This window comes from Coturnix japonica, chromosome 2 (assembly GCF_001577835.2).
Source record: "Coturnix japonica isolate 7356 chromosome 2, Coturnix japonica 2.1, whole genome shotgun sequence".
In the NCBI taxonomy this organism is placed as follows: domain Eukaryota; kingdom Metazoa; phylum Chordata; class Aves; order Galliformes; family Phasianidae; genus Coturnix; species Coturnix japonica.
Window position 1 is genome coordinate 24,111,246 of NC_029517.1, and position 27,458 is coordinate 24,138,703.

The 27,458-nt window shown below is 36.7% G+C and overlaps 1 protein-coding gene across 9 annotated transcripts in view; it reads right to left on the reverse strand.

Annotated features, from left to right (window-relative positions):
* THSD7A (thrombospondin type 1 domain containing 7A) overlaps positions 1 to 27,458 on the reverse strand; it is a 258,813-nt gene that overhangs the window by 114,347 nt on the left and 117,008 nt on the right. For all 9 annotated transcript variants that reach the window (XM_015853613.2, XM_015853618.2, XM_015853619.2 and 6 more), the window contains one exon: positions 2,527 to 3,358. In XM_015853613.2, the coding sequence (XP_015709099.1) occupies positions 2,527 to 3,358 (832 nt within the window). The remainder of the gene's footprint in view (positions 1 to 2,526; positions 3,359 to 27,458) is intronic.

The window sequence follows — 27,458 nt, forward strand, 5'->3', positions numbered from 1 at the left end:
TTACTTGTCATATTATTTAGTAACATGCCTACTATGGATGGAGATTATAAAAATCGTTTTACTGGCTGCACTGACAACCCAGGTAGAAAAATAATTCTATTGTTTGAGATTCTGGAAAGGTAACCATAGAATAAAGCATTTGACCACAGAGTAGAGAACACAGAATAAAAATAAACTGATAGAAATATAGCTGACATATAGTTTGGTCTTTTAAAAGCAAAGGTGCTAGAATTTCTCACAGGAGTCATTTAACCATTTTTTCTTGTTTTCACTATGCAACTGGAAGAAAAAAGATTATATGCTGAACTTGATGGGAAGACTATTATAAATCCTTTCTACATTTACAACATAAAATTGTATTCATTAGACATCAAAATATCCACTGCATCATTTATATCATTTTCTCTCCAATGAAGAATTGTTCCTACATTGTACCATCTATTGCTTCTCTGCCTCAGGCAACAGAATTCATCCATTTTCCTGCTACAGCCTGAATATATGGTGCATTTATGGTATTCTGAGGTGTCTGCAATTAAGACAGCATTACTGATCTGAATGAATTCAAGAGCAAGTATAAAGATGATGAGAAATGTATGTCATAAATTGCCAATTATATTTTATCTTTCTTGTGCCATTTATCAGAATCTCAGCACAGGAAGGTTCCCCTCACCAACTTCCTTTTTTATTTTTTTTCTTCCTCTAAATATTGTCATTCTGAATTATTTGTTTAAAGGTAGGAAATCTTGGAGACTTTCAAACAGAATGTCTGGCTGCTAGCTACTAGCAATTGGTGTGTTTAATAAATTATTCTTTGTATTTAAAGCATAATGACATTCTTGGGCTGCAGCACAGCGTGGGCTGCATAATGTGAACCAGGAAGGGAAAAGGTAAGAGCAACTTCTTTCTGTACCACCACCAAGACAGTGCTGCAGTCAAAAGCTGACACTGTCTGAGCACTCTGGCTTTGAGATTCCTTGTACGGACACTAATTCAACCCTAACTCAGAGTTATTCAATGATTACTTCCCTCACCATTCCTGATATGTGTTTCTAACCTATTCATATAAACATTCAAAGATGGAAGCACCACAAATTCTCCAGTCTTTTTCAGAACTTCTCTATGCCTGGTATAAGGAAGTCTAGTGTCATTCAGCACCTCTGTGATTAAGACTGTTTTTACTCTCCCTCTACATCCATGATATATGGAGATTAACTCATCCCAGTCTTTGTTCTGACAAGATTTTACATGCCATTAAACACCTCACATCCGCATGCAGTCGTACTACCTCCCAGCTAAACAACCCAAGCTTTCCAGTACTGTAGCATTAATCATCTGGACTTACACTGACAGATATTTGGGGGTGTGTTCTATAGGTGCATGCTGATATTCAGCCATGGAGAAATGAAAATTTTATATTAATTTGATGTTTTGTGATTAAATATACTTAAAAATGTTTATCATCCTTGAAAAGCTGTAACTAGGCTTCTGAAAGGAAAGGTTGAAGCTACTGCAATTTCTATGATGGAACGTTAAACTGGCATAACAGAAGCTCCAAAGAAAAGTACCCTGAAAAAAGCTATTAAAAGCCTACATAGCAGAAATGGATGTCAACCTGATCCAGCAAGGAATCTTACCCATTTCACAAATGAAGTAAAACTGATTGATCATGTATTGGAGAAAAGAAAGTAGAAAGAATAATGCTGCAGTCAGAGGAAGGTAGAAGAGATAGAAAGAAGACTTACAGTTGGACAAAAATGTTCTGGATGATAAGAGGGAAATACATGAGCTAGCAGGAGAACATCAAACAAAACAAGCAAGTGGAAAATCATATGGTTGCAGAAAAGGGCTCAGAAACCTATGGAAAGAGTTACAGAAACAAAACACAAAAACAGCTGATCATGAAAAGTTTACCACAGGGAAATAAAAGAAGGAAAAGATGCAAAAGCAAATTAAAAATAGTGGGAAAAGGTACACACACAGAGGTTTCATGGTCTTGGGAATTTCACTCTAGGAAGCTAAAAGGCCAAAAAATACTGCATGTTATTTTCATAACAAGAGGCAATGGACAAAATGCTGCACTCTCAAGCAGTATCTTCCTTCTGTCATATGTCATACCCAGACTGTTCTGAAACTTTTGTGCCTTGCAGGCAATAACATCACCTGTTCCAAACATGAACAACTCATTAAAATCTGCAGGTGAAAACTTGCCTCAATCCACTGGAACAGAGCTGACATTTGATAAATTTCATAAAGTTTTTAAGAGAAAACAGTGTAGACAGAGAATATGGAGTTAGCATGGTTTAACAGTGTGCGTTCATGTGATGCTTACTATGATCCCCAGCACAGCTTGAACATTTGTCACAGAAATGTTTTGATCTTGATGAAGGATATTCATACTGGAAATAGTGCAAGTGGTAAATTGGGACCTGGGTTTGTGTGAAATAATACCAGCATGCTGTTATGTGTGCTTTATCTTAGAGCTAATAGAGACAAATAATGATCTGCAAGTGAAGAAACAGTGATTACCTCAGAGCAGCAGTTTTCCCATTTCTGTGAGTACATGTAACCTGCCTGGTTTGATACCCAATTTGTATGTCCCAGTATTTGTTGTCTTGTCTGTTTTGCCTGTTTCGATTCCTCTTCTTCTTAATTAATTCACGAGCCTCGGGATCCCGAACTGCCTTTTCTCTGTCCTTTTCTTTGTCTTTGCTCTTCCCCCGTTTTCTTGCTTGCCGTATTTGTCTTGAATGGGGCACTGAGCACACGCTCCATGGTCCCACATTTAGGCTATAGAGGCTTTCTTCAGCAGCACATGGGCTAGACTGGCAGACCTGAAATTCAGTGAGATTTGGGCAAGCAGACCCACCAAACTGAGGTGGGGCCACCACATGCCGAGTTCGATGCTGAAGCCCACTGCCACAGGTCTTAGAGCACTCTGTCCAAGGGGCAAACTCAGCCACAATGCAGTCCTGGCGGCATGGAATGAGGCATGCCTGCTCCTGGCGGGGCTTGGGCTCAAAGTACTCACAGATGACATCCTCAGCAGGCACCCCATTGGACTTCTGGATGCAGGTGATGTCTCTTGTCTGAATGCCATCCTCCCCTCTGAGGCACTCCTGGGGCTTCTCATGGCTGCGGGAGAGGACAGGCCGGCACTGGTCCCACGTGCCGATCTGCCAGTCGTACAGCTCCTTGTGCCAGTCACAGACACGGAAGCAGCTCTGCTGGTTGTCCGGCCGCTCTGGCTGCTTGCAGTTGGTGGGCAGCGTTGTCCAGCCCTCCACATGGGCACACCATACTGCTCGAGTCTGGATGCCACCTGGGCCACATTCATCTCCCATGCATCTCCCCCACGGGCCTGGAAAAGAAGAGAAGATGCTAATGTTGCACGCCTAGTTGCTCCCTGACCATGGTGTGAATCCAAGCTGAGAGAATCAGTTTTGTTTTTTCAGTATCTCTAAGAACTTCAGGCTTGGAGAAACACACACACACACACACACACACAAAAAAAAAAAAACAAAACAAACAAACAAAAAAAAAACTGGATTATTCTCTTATGATTATGGATAGATTTCAGTTTTTATCCTAGGCAAATTGAACATTTAATTTCAAGAACATACAAAGGAATTAATCTCATTAGTAACCTAAGAACTGAGCTATCAGAAACATGGTTTTGACTGAGAAAACAGGAGGCAAAGTTCCTACCTGCAAGGCATGAATCTAATACTTTCTCTCACTTATATGAAAACTCTTTTTTGGACTGCCTTAGCTTTTGCTTCAAAATTCTATTTTACTCCCTTTGTACTCTTTGTACTCATTTTTCTTCTGCTGTATTGTGTTAAATAATTAGAACAAGACTATACATTTTGGGGAAAAAAATAAAAGCAATTTCAGGTAGCTCACAGCTATTCTTCAGTATAGGAAAGGAAAAGAAAAGGAAAGTTAAAAAGTGCTTGTACCAGAAAAGCTCTGAAATGGTTATATGGAAGAAATGATAAATATGATATTATAAATATGATACGATAAATAGCCAACACATTTCTATAATTAGTGACAGTGAGATCAATAAAAATCTATATACTTGAAAGCTGACATAGCTCCTTTTTCTATTATTGAAAATTTCAGTCCTCACCAGGCCCTATCAAAAAATGCATAAATCATATGATAAAGAACTGTACTTTTAATTTTTTAAGGTCTCTCTCATAAAGTTCTAATCTGGAAAGTGGTATTTACACATTGTGTATTGACTTACTGTGAGGAAAAAAGAGCATGAGCAGTTGAGGAAAAAAAAGAAAAAGAAGCATAACAGTTTCACAAAGAAAAGACATCTACCTGCAGACAGTTGGCCACTCCAAATACATTTTCTCTGACTATGGAGTGCTACTGTTCCATGAAAAATCTGGGTCAGGCCACTCACTCTTTACTCATCTAGATAGCCCCAGAGACTGTACCAAGACCACTTGTGAGTAAAGCTGCAGGAATTGTTGGGTGGAGACTTTGTTATTTCCAAGACAGGTTAACAGAAGAATTCTGGTTACGGCACACCAGTAAGTTAAATTAATTATAGCCGATACAAATTATTTAAAGAAGTTTGTGTTTGAATTACTGGAAGGAATATGAGTCCTGCCTTAGTACTGATTCCCACTGACTTTAAAACTCTCACCAGTTTTAATGTAAATATCAGCAATTGCAGCCCAAAAACACAGTCATAGCCTGCACTGAATACAAAGAAGCTCAGCTAGCAGGTCATAATAGGTGGATGTCCCTTTCCACTCTGCTCTTCTAAGACACCACATGGAGTACTGTGTTCAGCTCTGGTACCACCAATATACAAAGCACATGCACCCAACAGGGTGAGTCCAGAGGAGGGTACTGAGGATGAGCAGAGGGCTGGAACACCTCTCCTACAAAGAGCTGTTCAGCCTCGAGAAGAAAAGGTTTCAGACAGATCTTAGAGATGCTTTCCAGTACCTAAAGGGGCCTACAGGAATGATAGGGAGGGACTTGGTGTAGTGACAGGACAAGGAGTAATGGCTTTAAATTAAAAGAGGGAAAGTTTAGATTAGACATAAGGAAGAAATTCTTTACCATGAGTGTGGTGGCACTGGATGTAGGGGAATTTGCTTGTGGCAGGGATTAGAACATGGCAGGGGTTAGAACTAGATGATTGTAATATCCCTTCCAATCCAAGCTGGAATGATTACTAAACACCAACTTCAGTAGCAAACTGGGGAAAGGAGGGAAAGGACTGATGTCAACAATTAATCTGTGTTCCTCATCGTAACATTTTTGGGCCAACAGTGAGCACACCTCAGCTGAAGAGTTTGTGGTCCTAAAGTCCTAAGCATTAATGTTAGGTATCACTGTCAGGTAGCAGAGATCAATTCATTGCATGGAAACTCCTCCAGTTGTTCATTATTATGATTTGCTTGTTTCTTGCAGATAAAGTCTGAATTATATTTAGCTAGATACATGAAAAAATAAATATATCTTGAATTCAAATACATTTCAATTTCCATTTCAACAAAAATATCCTAATCCATCTCTAACCAGCCTACTACAGATGACATAATCATTGCTCTATTTAATTTATGTGTATTTATACAGAGTTGATGTACCACTTCTTCAGAATACCACTTTGAATTCTTGCCAAACATTAACAGAAAGAAAATCTAGAAAAACTATCAAAAATCACTGACTAAAGCAGAAATTAAATAACAGTGTTTGTAATAAAGCTGAGCTTGCAAACTACACATTTCCATCCCAACAGACCACTGCACCCTGTGTATACCATGTGTACTCACTGAAGAAACCCTTCTTTTTACAGGTCTTTACCATACTATACATGAAGAGCAGTTTGGAGGGGAATCTAGCAAATTTCTAGTAATGAACAGGTGCATGGACAGACTAAATGGCATTCTGCTTTTGCTGCAAAGTAGTATGCAAATTTATAAAAGCATATCAATGAGTACCAGCTAACATTGATGTGGCTCTCAGAGAAGACAACTAAGCAGCACCTCTAACTTTATGTAGGTTTATAAACATGTTGCTAATATTAGTATTGTATTGGATTCTCCTCTTTATCTACATGAAAGAGGGGGAAGAAGGAAGAGACAGAGGAATTCCCATTTTTTTACTTTCTCTAAAAAGGGAAAATAAAATGGAGGCGAACATTTCTAACTATATGAACAGAAACTTTGCTCAAAATTATTCTGATAAATAAAACATCCTTTTTCCATTTCCTTTTGAAAGCACTTTCTGAAATACAAATTAACCAAAAGTTATCAGCTTCCATCTGTACACAACTTTAAAATCTCCCATTAAATTATTCCACATTTGATTACAGAACTAGGAGTCATTTTCCTAACAAGCACCTACCAGAGGATTCATGTTGCCATACATTTACAATACAGACCATGCAAAAAGAGATAGGATCATCTGCAATTCCCTTTACAGATACCCATCTCTCTCTCCTGATGAAAATAAATAAATAAATAAATAAATAAAAATCAGTCTACAAAACTCATTCATGTCTTAAGTGTCCTCAAAGACATAGTAAGGGTCAGTGCCAGATATGGTTCATTCGAAAATAATCACAGAAAAGCAGGCAAATAGATATCTCTGAACTGAGTAAAGTGGCTTTGCAATTTGATCCAAACAACAACAACAAAAGCATCTCAAAGTAATCCTAATCCACTGTCATTTTGGTTTTCATTGCCATAGATTGAAGTGAAAGCATGCAGCACACGCTTCCATTATTCCTTTGCCTGCTGGTCAAAACAGCACTGAAGACTCTCAACATATGATGAATAAACAAAGCAAACACAGACATTTTGAATGATCAAGATCATTTTGAGGCATGAGATAATCAAGTGCAGAACACCTGCAACATCTTTTTTTATAATAAATCATTATTATAGGCAGTACTTACACACTTTCCTATGTATGCAACTGATCTGCAGATTGAAATTCATACACGAGACTGAAGAGAACATACAGGCTGACAGCCAGGAGCAAGTCAATCTGTGTTCAACGTGGACTGCAGACATTTTTATATACAAACTTTGGGGAAAAAATTATCTAGCAGAAGTTCATATAGCATAGATATGCAACTCTGCAAAGAAAGATTAAGAACAACAAAACACCCCACACAGATTTCAACAACCACCATCTTTACGAAGGTTGCAGGGGGGTGGGGGCAGCTGCACTTTCACAAATCCTCAGCTGATGCTAAGCACTAGTAACAACAATAGAAACTCTTTAAGAAAGCTGTCAAGCCTAATCAAGGCCTCATATAATGTTTTAATTGGCTCTTTATGAATATTCCTTAGGTTTTCTACTTCCCACAGCAGCAGTCCTCACACGCTCTTGCTCTCCCTGCTGTGCACTGATCCAGTTGCAAGCAGACAATGTGATACATGGTTTGGCACTGGGAAGATAGCTACTGCTGTGAACACGAATTAGTCTTTCTTGGGATTTTGTTTAAAACAGATTTAGATGGATGCATCACGCTTTACCTGGACTAGGCTGCACTTGTCTCCAGAAAATACCATAATTTATCTGCATGTTGCTTAATTGGCATTTGACAAATGGTAAATACAGAAATAAATTGGAAGCTTGCATCCTTTCTGTTGTTGGGAGTTGTCACTGAAGTCATAGTGAGTTTAAAATGTCATTTGTAATTCTTTGTCTTCTAAAGAGATTACTGTAGAATACAATATTAAGATTCCTCCTAAGATTCTGGAGGATTAACATTTATTCTTGTTGGGGTGCAGGGAAGGGAGTGAATTGGCCATTGCTATAAGTTTGTACTGATCATGATGGAGTCAAAAATCAAGACAAATACCCCCACTAAAACAGCAATAACCTTGCAGCTAACTGAGATGAAATAAAGCTATTACAGTATTTGGTATCTTATATATTATTTCAGATATTAAAATTAACACTATTTGAAAGAAAAATAAAAAACAAATTTATTTTGAGCTTTGAGCCTGGGCAAATAAGGCTATGTGAAAATCCCTTAAGCTTTTTTTCCCCATACAAATAGAAGAATACAAAGCCCCAAACAAATAAACAAACTTGCATCCATGAAAGTCTTCAAAGCATCAAACAAGATGTTACTCTTATTTTTAACAAATGTTATTTGCACCACTGATTTCAGCTGGATTTTGCTGTACTTTCAGCAAGAACCTGTTTTGACCCATTTGTATTACTAGTTTGGTGTCTGTAAGTAGCATTAATAGTTTAATGCCAGAGAGACTCTGACTGCACAAGACAATGAGCAGATTAGTTTTTAGTATTTTGAGAGGATTGTATTTAGAGAGACTACTGGGAAACTGATTAGCAGAAATCTTAAGTTTAGAAATTTCTTAAGTTTAGAAACAAGCTAGTACACAGTAGTAGAGACCTCAAATTTTCTTTGTATTATGAGAAGGCTATGAAGTGGGCCAGGAAGGTTAAGTGGATGACACAGGGATGGGAAGCAGAAGGACATGAGTATTACAAGATCCAGCTCAAGAGTAAGCAGCAAATCTCAAGAGAGGTCAGGAAGACACAGATCAAAGAGACTTTAAAAGACTCAGGAGACAACCACAAATGCAAACTGCAGCTCCTGATAGCACAGCCATCAAGGAGCAGAACGAACAGCAGTAGGCCACTGAGAATAGAAGTGGATCAGAGTAGCAGCCAGAATCACTTGGCAGATCCACTCTGTTAGACTGAAATGCAAGAATCATGCGTGTAAGTTGATACAGAATACCTGTCATAACTACATTTGCTTTATGCAGTGGTGGTGACATAGGAAAAACAACTACTTCTGCAAAGGGTATTTTTATCACAGACAGCAGCTAATCATGAAAGTCTAAACAGGGAAGTGGGTCTCACTAATATAGATGCACTGTCTATTACAATGATGAGTAATACAGCAAAATGCTGCAATTCTACATAAATTAGTGCTAACATTTATTTATTTATTTATTTAAATATAGAATCTGAGATGCTGCCAACATGACAAGCTGGCAGTGTTTGCAAACACAGATCCGATAATTTATACTATCGGGAGTACCAAGGCAGCAGAACACTGATAGACAAAACCTTTATTTTCACATCATTCCCACCCATGGGGAGCTCCCTGGGAGCTGTAGGGCTTCCTGCATGCTCTGTGTGTCAGCATCTCCTGTACTGGAGTGCTATGGATCACCTTGACTGTCGTTTCTATTCAGTGCTTTTGTCTTTCCCAGATGTCTCTGAGGTTGAAAAGAACACACAAGGCAGTGTTTGCATCAAAGAAAATGGATTCAGAATATGGAAGGGAGATAAAAAAGGAAAGGAGGTTAACTGAATAAAACACAACAATGTCTAAGATTCAGAGGAAGATAATGGAGAATCAAATATGCCTACAAACGATATGACACCTAGGTCAAAATTTTTATTCCTTGGAGTATAAGACACTGCAGTTCAATTTCAGAATCTGAAGGGCAAGTTCTTTCCATTCCCTAGATTAACAAGGAAATGCAAAAACTAACATTAAAAATACAGCAATGTGTATGAATCTAAAATGCAAATTTCACTTTGTTCCCCAACCTTCCAGGCACACTTTCAAACAATGGGATAAAGGCAAACTTCAAAGTCTGAAAAATCAGCTATTTAGAAATCTTTCTAACTGTGCAACTTTGCACATAATTACTGAGGTATTTTGTAAATCTAAGCACTTTTATTTTTCCCATTAACATCCATTAGGAAGATAGACATGATGCTCCTGATACTATTAACAGTACTGTAAATATCATAATTCATAACCTTGTTTTGAAATGTCACTTAAAGTCGCATATGTAGCACACATGAAATAAGCTTAAAGAGAAACCATACCAGTCCAAATTCTGATATCAGAAATCACAAAAAGTGTTACACTTACTGTTTCCCTAGCTGGACAGTTTAGTATTATAATTTAACAAATTCCTGGAACAACTGTGCAGAGAGGAGCCTGATGAGGTTCAACAAGAACAAGTATAGAGTCTTGCACCCGGGGAGGAAGAACCACATGCACCAATACAGGTTAGGAGGTGACCTGCTGGAAGAAGCTCATATGAGAAGAACCTGGGTGTCCTGGTGGACAGCAGGTTGGCTTTGAGACAGCAGTGTACCCTTATGGCCAAGAAGGTCAACAGTATCTTGGGGGGCATTAATAAGAGCGTGGCCAGCAAGTCAAGGGAGGTGATCCTCCCCTTCTACTGTGTCTTGGTGAAGTCACATCTGGAATACTGTGTTCTGTTCTGGGTTCTCCAATTCAAAAAAGACAGGGTTCTCCTACAGGGTGTCCAGTGAAGGGCAACAAAGATGATAAAGGGTGTGGAAAATCTCCTGTGTGAAGAAAGGCTGATAGATATGCATTTATTCATCTTGGAGAACACTGAGAAGGGGTCTCATCAATGTTCATAAACATCTGAAGAGTGAAAGTCAAATGGATGGGGCCAGGCTCGTTTCAGTAGCATGCAGAACAGGACAAGGAGTAATGGGAAACTGGAATACAGGACATTCCATACAAACATGCAAAATAACTTCTTTAAGGGTGACAGTCTGGAACAGGCTGCCCAGAGAGGTGGTGAAGACTCCTTCTCTGGAGATATTCAAGATCCACCTGGACTCTTTACTACTCAACCTTCTCTAGAGAACCTGCTTTAACAGGGGGTTAAATTCAATGATCTCCAGATATCCCGTTCAATTCCTATGATTCTCTGAACCAGACTGTTCTTGTTTTAATCCAGCAAGAACTTCTTTTAGTATCAGAAAACTAGCGTCTCTAAAACAAAGTCATATGCTCCATAAGAGAAAAAAACAAAATCATAAAAAATTGAATTTAATGTGCTTTCTCAGTACTGAAGGGAAATATTTTTTCCTCTGTTATAGACAGTCTGGTCTGAAAACTTATTTCAGTGCATTGAACAAACAAAATTCCTTCTGTTTGCCACTTTTTAATATTTATTCTCTTGCCTACCACCCTGAAAATCACAGTGTCAACCAAAGTTATTGAGAGCCTCCAGCTTGCAGCAGTGGTGGAATATGATAACCTGAAGTATATTCTAGCATATATGCAAACATGAAAGGCTGACAGCTCACAAAGCAGAACTATCTGGCTCTCTGTTACCACCATAACCTCTAATAAAATCTTTTCCTTTACACTTACCATAAACTTAAGCTTGTTCTCAAAATATTATTCAAATTTTAAATCAGTTCTTTCTTTAAACTTTTTTTAAAATTATTTTTTAGCTTTTTATGATAAGTTCCTCTAACTATTCATTTCTCATTTACATAGTAAAGTGGTAGCAGCCAAAATGAATACTGAATGAACACACGAAAGGAATATTTAATTGAAGCAGCATGCTCTAAAGAGAAATAGATCTGCTATGTTCTACAAAGCAATTACATTGCTTTCAGTCTCTAGTCATAGTGCAATAAATACTTCTGATATTGTAAGATACCAAATACAGTTTCTTTTAGATTATTTACACATAAAGCTTGTTCATGAACATTTATTACATTCATTATAAGTGGTGTTAAACCAGACCAGTGTATTTCTCCAAATCCTCATGTTTTCTGTCAAGTTTCAGTGCTGGCTGAAAAGTCAGATAATGCTCTTCTATCAACACAATTTGCAAAGACAGTAACACTTTCATAGGCTTCATAAATTAGATGAAAGTCTTCATTAACCTTTGCTTGCATCTCTCCCACATCCATTTTGTTTTGGTTTCTTATTACTAACACTTGAAAACTACTCTGCATCTCCTCTAGGATATAACAGAGCTATACGTGGACAGACCAAAGACCTTCCCAGCTCAGTGCCTGTGTCTTATAACAATGAATGACAGAAGGCTGTAGAGTGCATAGGTAAGTATGATGCATTCCCTGGCAGTCATACAGCTTCCCAGCATTTTCAGCATACACATCACTGTAGAAACATTGATACAAATTTTAGAAATAACTGAAATGTAAGGATTTGTCGTTCCTTTTTTTCCCCCTGTACAAAGCAACTAGTAAATACACCACATTCGCCTAATTTTTTCTAACGCACCAGGTTTTGTTTTGAAAAACAAAACAATTCAATACCATGAACACCAAGGCAATTATGAGAAAATCTGTGAAATCAGTAGTTACTCCATTTACTACAGGGACTACAATCAGGAATAAATAGTATTTGACAGCAAAAGTTCTATAATTTGACCAACAATAGCATCACCATAAATTACTCTTACCTCTGTCCCTGCATCAGAATCTACCTGTAAGGGACACATAACAGAGAAAACCAATTCAAGATCCACTGCCTATTAAAAACTTGATTTATACAGGTTAAATTAAGTCTTTTCCCTTTGTTTTGAACCATTGCTCCCTGTTTTCCCTGTCAGCATTCTTCCTTCAAGCCGCCTACAATTTGCAAAGCAAATTCAGTGTATTTCAACTGAAACTGTAACAATCATTGTGAGCATACATGGAAACTGAGATTCCTTGCACTAACACAAACAACTCAGCATCGCTCTTCAGTTTTCATGAGAGTGAATCCCAATTAGATCAGTTGCCAAACCACCAATACTCCTTTTGATGACATTTAAGCATCAGCACGCTTTGCAGCACTAATTGCTGGGTACTATTGGACGGTTTACCTTTATACAGAGTTCAAGGCAATCTCATGACAATCCGCTATATTGAACAGGTTGCAGGGACTTTAAATCACTTCATGAATGATTTTGCCATTTGGGTTGTTAAATGTGATTTTCTTCAGTACAAGCAGGCTGATGCATTAAAAAGTGAAGATCAAACATTTCTGTTTCAGTTTGCATCAAGACCAAGTGAGCAGTATTGTTTTTATGCCAGTGTCTCATTTTCTGCCCTTTTATTTCCTCCCCTTGCTCATCACAGCCTCCTGCTGTGCTGTTGATAGCCAGAAGTGCTGGTTGTGGGGCTGCTGCTACCACGGGGCACATCCATCAGTGCAGGCCATAGCACTCGTGCCAGAACTCAGTGTGCAGTCCCACTCTGCCTGCATTTGCCAAGGGCAAACAAACCGAAAACCTCCCTGACTGAGATATGAAGAAATGTACTGCAACAGCTTTTCACAGAGCATTCAACTAGGATACTACAGACAGACATCAGAAATTACATGTAATATCTGTGGGCACTGATTGCTTTAAAGGGTCAGACTTCCTGTGAGACACAATGTCAGACAAGGTAGCAGGAAGTCTGTAACTGAGTTGCATAAAGTCAGCAAAAGACAGGTTGTACTCCCAGCCTGCTGGGTGATCTACATGCACCACTTATTTATTTATTTATTTATTTATTTGTTTGTTTGTTTGTTTGTTTGTTTGTTTATTGTCTCCTCGCACTACACTTTCTCCTGCATAAAGCAAGGACAACAATATCAAATTTTAAAACCCATTTAGATATATCGATGAAAAACAGCATGCATGATGTAAATAACGTATGAAGCAGGAGTAAAGCATGAAGCAAATACACCTTCCATCTTTTTCTTTTGGCAGGCACATAGTTTACTCAGTGTGCCTGGTTTACCTTTGTGTTTCACTCTAAATCCTAGTTCTTCTGCAAATTGGGTTTTTGTAAGAAAGCAAGAATTCCAGATGGGAACTGCTTCTTTCTCTCACTCTTTGCAGAATTCTTATTCATAGAACACAGTGTACAAGCTTTTCTGCATTTTCACTCTATCCCTGATCATCAGAGAGCTAAAAGACATTGAAGGATCATATAAGTAGAATTTTCTTATCTCTAGATTCTCTACGGTTGTTTTCAAGAGACCTGAACTTCATGAATGTAGCTTAGAAGATGTTCTGTCCTCATTCTTGTTTGTTTGTTGTTTGTTGTTGTTGTTTTTTGTGTTGCTGTTTTTTTAATAATTCATTCAAGCAAAGTTTAAAGAAACTGCGCCTTCTAAGTACAGAATATTACAGAATATTTCAATTATATGTATTACCTTTAAATATTTCATTATTTAAATTGCCTATGTATTGCTCTAAAATAATAAAGTCATAAATCTTTTGAAGTGCACTAAGATTATATGTCTTGCTGAGATACATTCTCTAAAGCTTATTCTCTGTTCATTTATTATTCATTATCATCTGCAGTTTGCCGAATTCCTGTGAAACCCATTTTCAGTGGCAACTGTCCCCTAAAATCGTGGTTTTTTCCTTCCCATAGGTCCATATGGTGAAAACCAACTAAACCATTAGTACATATTCAAAGATGCCATTGCAGATCAGATAGGGGGTAGATTTATATTTGTTTTGAGGAAATCTTGTCAGGACAATATGAAAATTTTCATCATATGCAAAATAAATAATGGCTTCAATTTGAGTACTTTACAATTGATCATTTTAATTCCAGACACAAGTGAGATAAATAATTAATTTTAAAAAGCTAATATTACTTATTTCCATCTGGCAAATGTGTTGCACAAACATATTAAAGAAAGAGCTTTTGTGTATTTTTGTGATGCTGGCAATATCTACAAACTTTTCTATGCAAATAATTATTATTTTTCTTGTCAAAATCTTTGCATTAGAAATAAGAAATAATTTCTATGAAGTATTAATGTGTTACTTACGTATCTCAGATCATGATATAACTATGGATTTTAAAGAGAACTCCCCATAAATTACAGCATGGACATCAGCTTAAAAATACGTGATGTAACCTGGCATTATCACACTGATCTACCACAAACTAACTGAAGCAGATCACTAGTGCAAAAAATTTTATATTATACAAGTATTTTTAGGAGTACATCACAAGAATGTTAGTAATTTCTTGGAGAATTCTTAAAATTCCTCCATCCACTGAAGAAATAAAAGACAGACACAGGGGCTGACCTCTGCTATTGTACTCTGTTCTAGCACCAAAAATGCTTTGCTAGTATTACCTTTGATTTCTGAAGACATGTTACTGAGGGCATTTTATAAGAATTAGCACCAGAATTTCAATAGATGTTTCTAGGAAATAATGCCATATATATATGTGTGTGTGTGTGTTACATATATATATATTATCTTGACAAACACATCTCCAAATAGTAGGTGGAAACATTTTTATATATGTTTTTTTTAAGTACCACCTTATATATTATGTAGACTTGAAAATATTTTGTCAACTGTTTTGGAGGACAACCTCCCAGTTAAGAGACGGTGAAAGATAGAGAAGGCACTAAAGCATATACATAGACCATATACAAGTTTGACTTAAAGGACTTAAAATAGGGAGAGATATGTTTATCTGATGAATCACCCTAGAAGAACTTTTAGGACACTGAGTACTTATTAAGAAACCACTGCAGATGGAATTAGCAAAACTGTATTTGGAAAATGCTGTTTCCAAAACAATTCAGGTTAATTAATCAAACCTACTGAAATTATACTTTCATATTAGGTCAAGCATTTAGGTAACTGAATAATTCATCTCATTTCTGTCAGTTTTGTTTTTTATTGATTGGACCTGAATTCTTGTGATTTGAAGATGTAATTACAAAATTACTCTACTAATACAGTCTTATAAGGATAGCCACTGAATTGCTGTGTAATATGATTATGCAACACTATAGTAGCCTTGAGATATTGCAGATAATAACTGCAGTGTAGCATTGTAGGTGGAGAGACATGTTGTAAGGCTGTTCTACTTTAACAAGGCAGATGAACCACACAACTGAAAAACTGTGTGCCTGTTTTTGCAGACCCCTCATGCAGGACCAAAAATGCATAGAATGAGAGAGACAGGCATCAAGACGTTCTGCTTTGTCTTCCTTATCTGTATGTGCAGAGACTTCTCTGGTTGTCCCTGCATTCCACAGCAATCTTTGGGACAAATAGTGTCTTTGCATGGTGTCTTACATAGAGATAAGCCATCTGTGGAAGGTGAGTCAGCAAATTAAAGATAAAGAATTATTGTGTTGAAGGTGACCACTGAAGGAACAACAAATGGAACATCATAACATGGACTCAGAGTCTGGTAAATAAGGCTCTATCTGTTGGGCAGTCATTGGGAGTGGATAGGATAATGATTTGGGGAGTGTAATGAATATGCAACATACGTAAAAATATAATTTGTTCATGAACGATCTACTGGTGGAGCATTTTTGGAGAGTTATCCCAATGCTACCTCAGCACTGCCAATAAGAATACCTGCTTAATGGTAATAAAACCTTTGCTGCTAAGTCTCTTTGCATTGATTTCTTTGGTAGGTGTAACTTTACAAGAGAACTTTAAGAAAAAGCAACAAATCTGAGTGTGATCTAACAGTATTAATTTTAAAACAGTTTGAGAAAGCAACTGCAAATGAGCAAAGACCTACCGCTACACAGCCCAAGGAGGCTCATCAACAAATCTTATCCACTTAAAGACTGACTCAACATCATAGCACTTTAGCACAGCTCCTTTGGCTACACCACTCAAGAAATTAGAAATGTCAGTTTCCATTTTAATTCACCTTCAGGCAAGAAGGTTAACTCATTGGCAGGGAAATTTCAACAGGTCAGATCTTTCAAAAATCAATAACGAACTGAGCTATAGATATCTTTCAGAGGGGATGACTTGAATTAAGCAGTCCTGACCAAAGATAACAAGCAGAGAAGGAAGGTTAGTGTTGAACAAAGAAACGGTCATCCTATTGCCAAATAGGTTATGCAAAGATCCCTATCAGCCTGAATTACTCTGAAAAAAAAAAAAAAAAAAGAAAAAAGAAAAAAAAAAATCTTGAAAAGGCTTTGAAAAAAGCACAACAAAAACAGAAAGGTCATTTTGTTTCAAGGATTTTCTCTCTACAAAAGGGCATCAAAAAGGTGAGAGTGACTGAAAAGTCTTCCCTAATGTTTTCAAAAACTCATTAGCATGAAAGTGTTTCTGAGCTCAGTAAGAAAAAGAAAGAACAAAAACCCCAAAAATTATTATAAGAGTCTCAATGTCTCAAAAAACATTTGTAGTGGTCTTATGGCCACTGTTATGTTTTGTTTCCTGTAGGATATGTAAGAGGTAATTATCCATCTAGGATGCATGAACAGCCATAAAAATGTCTCTTATCCTTCTCACAATGGAAGAGCAAATTTTGTCCAAGTGGGGACACACATTCATTTGGATTACATCTCCATTAGAATGTAAAATTTGACTCAATTTCAATTTGACTTGAGAAACGAAGAAGCTCTTGTTCCATCTTAAGACATAAGATTATTGTTTGTCTCAAGGAGAAGCTGTTTTCCATACACCAATGATAAATGCAGGAGCTAAATTTATCTTACTTAATTTGATCTTCATTGCTTTATCCTTGATACCATTGTCTCTTTTTCCCCTCCTTTTTATGATACTATTTAAACTAACTCCTTTTTTGGAGAGAAAAACAGTCACAAGCATCTAGAAAATGAGCTCAGATGTTTGTATGGCAGCAAGTTAACATAGGTAAGGAAAAGCTCAACCCAGTTTGGTACCACTAAAAAAGTCGTCTGGGTAGCAAAGAGAATCAAATGTATTCTTAAATCATGTGCATCTCCTTAATACATGAAAATAATTAATCAGTATTTAGTAAACTCTGCATTTTCCTTTTTGCTTCTGATTTTTAAAGGTAATAAACTTATTCCAGGGTAGGAATTCATAGCAGGAAGAAACCTGATTTCACAGAATCATAACATGGTTTGAGATGGAACTCAAACTCAGCTCCCCTGTAATGAACAAGGACACCTACAGATAGATAAGGTGCTCACAGCCCCATACAGTCTGACCTTGACTGTCTCCAGGGACAGAACATCTATCACCTCTCTAGGCAACCTATTCCAGTGCCTCACCATCCTTACTTTAAAAAATTTCTGCCTTATATCCATTTGAAATCTCCCCACTTTAAATTTGAAACCATTTCCCCTTGTCCTGTCACAACAGACCCTACTAAAGAGTCTGTCCTCTTCTTTCTTACAGCCCCCTTTAGATACGGAAAGGTCACTCTCAGGTTTCCCTGGAGCCTTCTCTTTCCCAGACTAAATAGCCCTAGCTCTCTCAGCCAATGCTAAATCCATATTTATCTGATTTCTGAGGCCGAAAAGGACATTGGTCAGACATCAGTAAATAACATTATATCTGTTCTTATATGTAACAGTGGCAACTTTATCTAGTTTTCGGTTATCAGTAGAAAGTTGTATATACCATTTTGTGAAACCTTCTGGACTTCACTGAAAAAAATAAAGAATTGTACAGATAAAAAAGAAAAAAAAAATGCTAGAGACACATAAACAATTGTCTAGTATTTCTCCTGGGTTCAGATCACTTGATTTTTTTTCAATAAAATCCAGCAAATGAGTCTCTCTTTTTTTTAACATTTAAAGTGTAAATGGCAAAGCTTATAAAAAACATGTATGTGCAGTAGTCATTAAAGCACTAGTGTTACTACAGTAAATTCTTTCTTGCCTGGTTATTTGAAGTGCTGTTTGCACCCTACAAATACAAGCTTGTAACCCGATGAGAGACATTTCACTCTTAGGTGGACTGGACATGTGTGTCAGACACTTGGTTTAGAACAAGTACTATTTAGCAAAAAAACTTAAGGCTCCAAAGTTAGAAATGAGGTTTTATGTAAAGGAGAGAGGTTTGGGTTCCTTGTTTTCCCTTCCCTTTTGCACCAGCTGCAGGTGCCCAGATGCTTATGACAGTTAATCAGAATTTCCTTAGAATATCACAGGTCCATGTTAGTCTTATCAAAGCAGTGTATTACAAAATATCTAAAAATCTCATTCCTGTAACTCAGCCAAAACTTGGAGAGGGTGAGAGACAAAAGGACTCTAATTAGCAATGAGATATCTTTCTCCTTTTTCAACCACTCAAACAGTCAATGAGACGTGTGAGTGCAGCTGAAGTATAATGATTGCAAGGAACATAGGGAGAAAGGTTTGAAATAGTCAATAAGAAAAGTATAAGAGTTCAAAGTAGTAGATTTTGCCTACAAAATTCTCCTACTCTAAATAGTACTGCAAGTGATATCAGAGATAGAAGACTTCAGCTGTTACCAAAACTGAAGTTATCTTGCTTCTGTTGAGCAAGAATGTTAAATAACTTTCAAAATGGTAGCTGCATGACTTGCACAGTTTTAATGCAATGCTTTGTTTTAGAGCACACAAAGATGTTCACACAAGTTTTTGTTGCTGCTCTTTTGCACCTAACAAGACACCAGCTGAAAATCTACACTTACATTTCAGTTAGGTGTTAAAGCAGAACTAAAAACACTGTTAGTGAGCCAGAAAACTTTCAGCTAGCATAATTTTCTGTTGAGCATTCTTTCACAATTAAAAACTAATCTGTCATGATATATGTTAACAGTAAAGTATAACACAGAAAAACTTAGTGAAAGACGTTGCCAGGAATGTTTGTCTTCTTGTCTTCTGAGGGCAAGAAAAATGAAATATGTGCTGTTGACAAATCACTACTAATTTAAAACTACAGAGTGCACTATTTTATGAACTAAATATACTTACACATATTAACATACTTGAACATTTAAAGCAATAGCATTTACTGAAAAATACGATTTAGTTTTTAAATAAGCAGATAAAATGCACACATTACAATGAAAGCTCTGAAAAAAATCTGTTATTTTACTGTTTTGCTTTGTTGTTGTTGTTGTTTTTCAATAATTCAGACACTAATAGCTAAAATCCAATAACAGAAGTTTAGACAGTGATTCTACTACTCCCTTGGTGATCTTTAAGACCTTGGTTTCAGTCACTAATCCTGATGCTAACAGACTTTCCTCTATTACAGGGAATGATATCAGAAGCTTTCATAATTTCTCTGTAAGAAATAGAACATTATCTGAGAAAATTCAATATTAATTGCATGTTTCACTTCAAACGCTTTTTACAGCCAACAGGCTTTTCACTATCAGCAACTAAAAATGTCAACCACATTGCATAACTTACAGAGCAGGAATAAGAGCAGAAATAAGGGCAAATATGGATGGAAATGCAACACATTTTCCATAAAAGAAACCTAAACTTTCTCTGTTTAATACAAATTATCTGAGGTGGCTTATATTAAAATGGTGTTCAACTCCTCTTTGTTTGTATGAAACATATGGGTTTGAAAACAAAAGCATATAAATGCCAGTTTCACAACAGAGAATGGTGAAATTTCAGTAGTGCTGCAAGAATCAAGATTAGACTGATGCCCCGATTTTAGTTTGTATGAAACACTTGGGTAGTATGACAAGACTGACCCATTTTCATTCCATATAAACCTAGAAATTACTAGGACATGAATCAAGTATATTCCCTTTTCAACAGTGTCAAACTAAGTACTGGAAAATTTTCTCAGACACACAAAATTCAAAGAACCAGGGACGAAACCAATTCATTCCACTATTATACATTTTTGATTCATTGGAAGTGAACACTGCCATTGACAAGCACATATTTCAGAACTACTTTCAAGGTGGAAATACAAAAGAAAAGATTCCATGATAGGTACATGTCAAGAATAAACATCTCAACAGGTGTTTTTGTTTTTATTGTTGCTGTTTAGTAATTGTATTTTTAATTGGCTAAAAAGTCAATTTACTCAATTAAAGAGTACCTGTCAGATGAAACACAGAGCTGGAAACCATTGGTTGCAACTTGCAGAGCTTCAGAGGAGAACACATCCATTGCTTCCAGCAAGCCCTCACAGTCCTATTCTCTCTGCTGTATGCATGTGTAATAGAATCAGGCTGTCTTCTCATCTCTGACTGAGTAGAGCATATATCTCCACTAACAATTTCATGGTCCAGTTTGCTTTTGTTCAAGGTGCTGGGTGATTAATATTCACACAGAGAATGTTTTTCTGACTTGAAATTACACACTTTCAGTGTGATAGGCTGACTTATAAAACAGATTTTACTTCCCAGCAGTTTACAGAAGTGGTGGACAAAATGGATTGGTCAATCATGTTCTCAGAGGTCAATCCCAAGTCAGTATGCATACCTCTATTTTAAATGCACTGACTGCATTCACGATTGGACAAAACAGTATCTCAAGAATGTTTAAGATGAAGAGTGATGACCCAACAAAACCTTTGCCTGATACTATTCAGTAGGTTTGTGTTCAGGGACGTACTGTATGCTAAAGCAGTAAACACAAGTCAGCATGAGCTATACTCAAATGACAAGGAGTCTTGTATCCATTGAAGCTTTGGGTCCTTGAGTTATAAGTGCCTCTCCAGGGCACAGAACTGCATCATAAAGATCCTAAGTGTCATCACTTACACCTATCTGACACAAAATATTCAGGAGCAATCTCAACATTTCCAGTTTGCCACCAAGGCCACTTACTGTGTTTCATCATCAACTGTGGGCCTTATTCCCAGATGAGAAGCAAACTGGTGTTGTACATATATTAGTGAGTTTGTCCTATCCCAGGTCCCAAACAGTATGAATTACCACCTGTGACCCAATCTGGTCTTAATAACACCTTCTCTCCTACTGAGATAAGTTTTCCTTATCAATTTCTACTTAATCTCACAGCTGACACACTGTAATGTAAGCACTCACTGATTTTTTCCCCTATTGAAATAAATAAATAAATAATATTAGTAAATATGCGGCTCCTGGCAGCCTGGTCTGGTGGTTGGTGACCTTGCACATAGCACTGGGGTTGAAACTGAATGATCTTTGAGGCCCTTTTCAACCCAGGCCATTCTGTGATTCTATGACTTCATGTGATGCAGCCTTACTATTTCAAGCCTGCTCCAATGCTCCAGATGAGGTCAGCGATTTCACCTAGAGAAACCCTCTAACACCACTGCACAATCAGTAAATTGATCTGCTCCGCAACTGTAAAACTGAAACACTGCCCTAAAAATTGGCTGTCAAATATATATATTAAAGCTGTAGAAAAACAAGGTAACCTGGGGAGGGAGGAGCAAAAGGGACAACCCGTGTACTTAAACTGCCACTATCATGGTGCTGTGATATTTCTGGAAAATCTGGATTGCCAGTTGGGTTGGCATGGTATGACCAGCCAGACTCTGGCTGGTCTCATGAACTATATAAATACCTCCTTCTGTGAAATCTCCTAACATCTTACTGTCAACAACTTCCTGACTTTAAACACTTTCTATTTCAAAATAGTCAATAAAGTACTAGAAACCATTAATTACTTTCCAAATATTGTATTAATAAAAGTCTGCCTTCTCTCTGCAAGTCATCAGGCATATTTTCATAAGATATAGGAAAATCTATGATGTCCATTGCATACCAGAACTTCCAGGCTTAACACAGGGAAAGGATGTCTCATAAGGTCTTCTAAAGTGCTACTTTAGAAGGAAAGGAATTGCTTATAGAGTGTCCAGAGAATACCTTTAAAGAAAAATAAATTAATATAAAATAATACCAATAAAGTTCTTACCATACAAATTTCAGTATTACATAAACAACACACAAAGTGCTCTAACATGCTCTATTAATTTTATGTCCCAAAAAACAGGAGGAGAAAAGAACAAATATTGGATAGAAGGAAGGCAGAACTCTCTCAGATCTAAATAACAAAATAATTTTCTATCCATTACCATTCTAATTGATGAATATGAAAGTAAGACATATGTGGCGTTATCTAGAATTGGAATATTTTAACACTCCAGAGAATGACAAGCATTTTGCCTAATTGTTGCCATCTCAGGAAATATGAAGCAGCACAGAAGACCCAAGCCTTTAAGGAGGCTGGATATTTTCCATTTAGTGGAAATAAACCTCTCATCATATGACAGCAAGACCACATTGCAAAATGTGCTAATTGGCTTCTCCCTCTGGAAGCTTAGTGCTCTCCACCTTTTAGTTCAATCCTAGCACTGCACCTTAGTGTGAGGTTATCACATTAGTCAGTTCCTGTTGTGAATTTCTGTATGTGTGACTACAGCATGAGCACAAAGTAACTAAGATTCATTCTGATTAGCAGCATTAGCACAAAGTTCCTGTCATATGCTATCAAGCAAATGTGATGCACTAATGTGTCATTATTCACCTCCTATAAAATGGTGACAGATACTGTAGAAATACCAAAACTTTTCAGTTAGAATGGCACTGTCATTTTACAAATGCCTATTGCTACATTTTTCATATTAAAAACTTACTGCCTTTTAAAAGAAAGAGAAAAGAAACCCACTTTTCATTTGTTCATAAATTCTTTTTAAGCTTTAGGAATGCAAAAATATCCTGCAATAGGTCATAGCTTTTGCAGAGGTTTATCCCAGCACATATAAGTAAAGCAACATGGGTGTAAGTGCACATTTTAGAGATATTCAAGTACTAATAGAGGCTGCACAAGCTGTCCTCATAAAAGATGCAAAGGGAGCTAGCTGAAAAAAATCAGGAGGGATGCAATTGTGTTGTCAATCTAATACTACTGCTGAACAGCCAGTGAAAGATAATAAAGCTAGACTTTGTCCACTCTAATAGGTTAATCAAAAATAAGTAATTACAGCACTCCCAAATCCCTAAAGAACTAAAAAACACAGTCCCTACTCCCTCAGAACATGGAATGCCAGGCTAACCACTCATGTGAGGCCTGAGCATAAGTTAAACAGCATCAGGTCTGTATGCATTGAACCATTCATCTAATGCAATAAGCTAACTGTTCTTTGACTCAGTAATCTCAGAGATCAAAAATCATATACAACCTTCCTGAAAAACATCTACTTGAAATCAGTTTTGTTAAATATTGAAGTATTAATTGTTTCTTTAGCTATGCAGCCCAACACACACAAACATCTCCATTCTGTTAAACAGGCAAAAATATTTGGGGAAAAATTCTAATTTTGTTAATAGTCAATTTACCTAGTTGTATGAGCTATACATTTAAAACAAAAATGAAACCACAAATAAAATCCCCCAACCAAAAAGACATCTACATTTGTGCCTCACTGTTTAGTTTTGAAGTCAGTTTAGCTATCCTAATGTAAAATCCAAACATTTTTATTGACTCTCCTCATTTCAGGAAAATCTCAAAAATCAATGTTAGCAGCCACTCTAGGTCCTGCTTCCTCTTTCAGAGGCTTCCCGAACTTCAGAATCTTGAAATATGACAAAGAATGGAACACGTGCTATAAACCTTATCAGAGAAAAGTTATGCAACTGGAGTGAAAAAAAAATATATGTTTTTGGATATGGTAAAATGTTTATAGCATCTTTTGATTTAAGAATTATTTGTTAGTACTCTCTATGGCTCAAAATACGTGTCCCACTAAAATACTTTGTCCATTGCTTGGGCACCACCATATGGATGGCATTTTGGGAAACTCCCAGCCAATGCATTGAAAGCTATAGAAAAGCTTTGAATTTTATTTTTTGAACTACCTTTTCACGCTGTAAGGAGAAGCTTTTAATGCTTCTAACGGTACAAGCAGTTTATGGTATTTAGGTAGACAGACCACTGCATGTATACATATTCGAATATATACATATATATCAGTCACCAACACAGTTTCAGAATCAAAACTGCATTGCTCCCACTGCTTTAGGATATTTTATCTACTCCGATTTCGTATTATAAGCATTTAACCTAAAACCTTTTTTTTTTTTTTTTTTTTTCTATCCTTGTACAAATTCCAAAAAATTATTTTCAGGATTAGAGTTATTTTGGAGATTATTTTGAGGGATTAGATTGATGCACGTTTCCCTTCTCAGAATAATGATTATTTGCCAGACATGCCAGCAAGCCTGTAAATGCATTTGATCTTTTATGATCTCATCAAATTTATACTGATTTTTGCATATAGCTCCTATTTAAAAGCATGAATAAAAGTATTTGTAAATCCCAGATCAGCTATTCTTCTATTACATTTTCCTTCTGTGTGTAAGAAGGCTATTTCATTCACCCAGTGTTTCTTTTGGTTAGCAAATGAAGATGGAAACACAAAAGCTTAAAACAGTGAAAACAATATAAACTGATCTCTAATTAGACTAAGAAAGTTCAATAAATTAGCAGATTATTGCATCTGATGAAGTATTTGTAATTAACACTTTTGTTTTTATGTTTATACATCTACTATTTTGCAATGCTAAGTTTGCTATCAAAGAATTACAGCTCTGTTCCTCTGTGCTCCACTTGAGAATATAGAGGAAACTATATACTTGATTTCTGAAAGAAAAAGAAAGCATAACTACACTGAATTTTCTACTATTAAGAAATATTAGCAGCATTAAGGAGAAACTGTTCATGAGTTTGTTTTGACAGTAAAACAAGAACTAATTGGGCTATAATTAGCAACAGTCAGAGAGAGTTGGAGCAACAAAACTGATTTTTTAAGTTATTAGGTTATTACTTAATTAGCAGCTTGTCATAAACATAAATAAATCTTGATACTTAATCTACGCAATAAGAATTTATAGTCTAAGCTTGGCTGAATCTGTTGCTTTAATATATTACTTAAGCCTATTTGCACAAAAATTTTGTATTGCAGAAACCACAAAAACATAGAGAAACATGTGAAATTTTTTCTGTATCTCTTACACATACCTGTAGATATAATATAAACACTAGGCACTAAACATATCAACTGAAACAAAATGTGTCATGAGATTCTAATGAGGAAATACCTCAATAGAAAACATTCATGGTAATGTTTTAGAGTGGTGAGGTCCTGGAACAGGCGTTCAAGGCCAGGTTGGATGGGGCCCTGAGCAACCTGATCTAGTAAATATCGAAGTTTGGTGGCCCTGCCAGGCAGGGGGGCTGGAGCTTCATGATCCTTGAGGTCCCTTCCTACCCTGGTCATTCTGTGATTCTGTGTGATTCTGTAACATTTCTAACAATGAAAATACTGTGAATTAAAAATAAAGCTTTTCTAGAGAGTTCTACATAAATTGTATTTCATCACTCGTTGCTTATGATTTACAAAATTTGTGTAAAATTTAATTCTTGTCACTATGCAATTCAATACGTTTAAATGAAACCCAGCAAGGAGGCAGCATGGAGAAAGTGGGTAAGTAATGAAGCACCAATACAAAGATCAAGGAAAGAATCAGAACCTGTAATTGGCAGAGTAATGTCTGGCTCAGCTTGCCAGTGAATCGATGAGCGTAAATTGTTCTAAGAAAACAGTGAGAAAATGCAGAAAACACCAGGATCAAGTGAGAAGGGTCAAAAGTGAGAGGCAACATCCAGCAGAGCTGTGGTGGATGACAACTGAAGTCGTTGAGCAGATGCGATTACAGAGGAGACAGAGAAGAGAGAATGTGCCAGAGAACCACTTTGCAACAAATCCATGGCACTGAATCAGCTCCTTCAGTATCCTCTGTAATTCTCAATGTAATCTCCCTTTCAGGAAAGGCTGCCTCGTGGGGTCAGCTGGGCTGTGATTTTCTGATGTGCAGAAGCTCTCTATGGGGTCCAAATTTCTTCAAGAAACAGGGCTACAAATGAGCAGCCACAGATCCTGCATTTGCACAATGGGAAGAAAGGCACACACCACAGCAGAGAAGTACTGCTATATTCAACAAGCAACTTCTATCCAATACTGCAGCTTAGCCTATCTGGAAGATGAAAGCAAAGGCAAATGTGGTTATTTGGGAAGAGTACTGCAGACAGACATTGGGATTATTTTTTTATCCAGAGCAGTTTGAACATCAGTACAATAGAAATGCAATTTTCTTTCTCCTTCCCACCCCTGCAGTATTCTTATTAAAAACAAGGATGCACGAATGTCAACACAGAGCTCTGCTTTTTCACGCAAATACTTCATATACTCTACTATATTTATATTTAATAATCTTTGAAATATTTTTCTGAAGCAAGGTCCTTTGCCCTAACTGTTCCTTCTGGTACAAAACCTGGAAGCCTTTTCCTCAGTCTCCTTCTCCACTTGTTTATTGCTAAATAATATATTTAGATTTGGCTATTTTCAATCCATCTGTTCAAGTACCATTAGTTGTTACTTTTTGCACGTACTGTTCTGACTCTTTTTTTAAATGTGTTGGAGCATAAGGTGAAGTATATTCTCTCCTAGGTTTCACTTTGCTTGAATAAATAAAGCAGCCTCATTCAAACTCTTCCTGCTAGGGCAGGCTGAAGATATCCTTGATGCTCACAAGGAGATGTTTTTATTATATGATCATCATGACTTACTGATTTTGCATTGGAAATAATAATAATAATATCTCTAAAGGCTTCATTTTTAAGATCTTACATTAACCTACTCAATTAGTTCAAAACCAGAGACAGTATCAGTACATAATGCCCAGAAGGCTAATTATGGGAAGGGCCATCTGCAATAATATTATTTTGATCATAACACTCTCCTTTGGAATTTCCAATGCCATTAAGCATTGTTGCTTGCATCTACTGCTAGCTTTCTGAGACTGTATTTTAAATCTTTGACATAAAAATATTCTGTTACTTGTGCAGTGATCAAAATGCAAATATTCAATTTTCAAGCACTACTAAATGGTGAGAAAATATCCTTCTTACATTG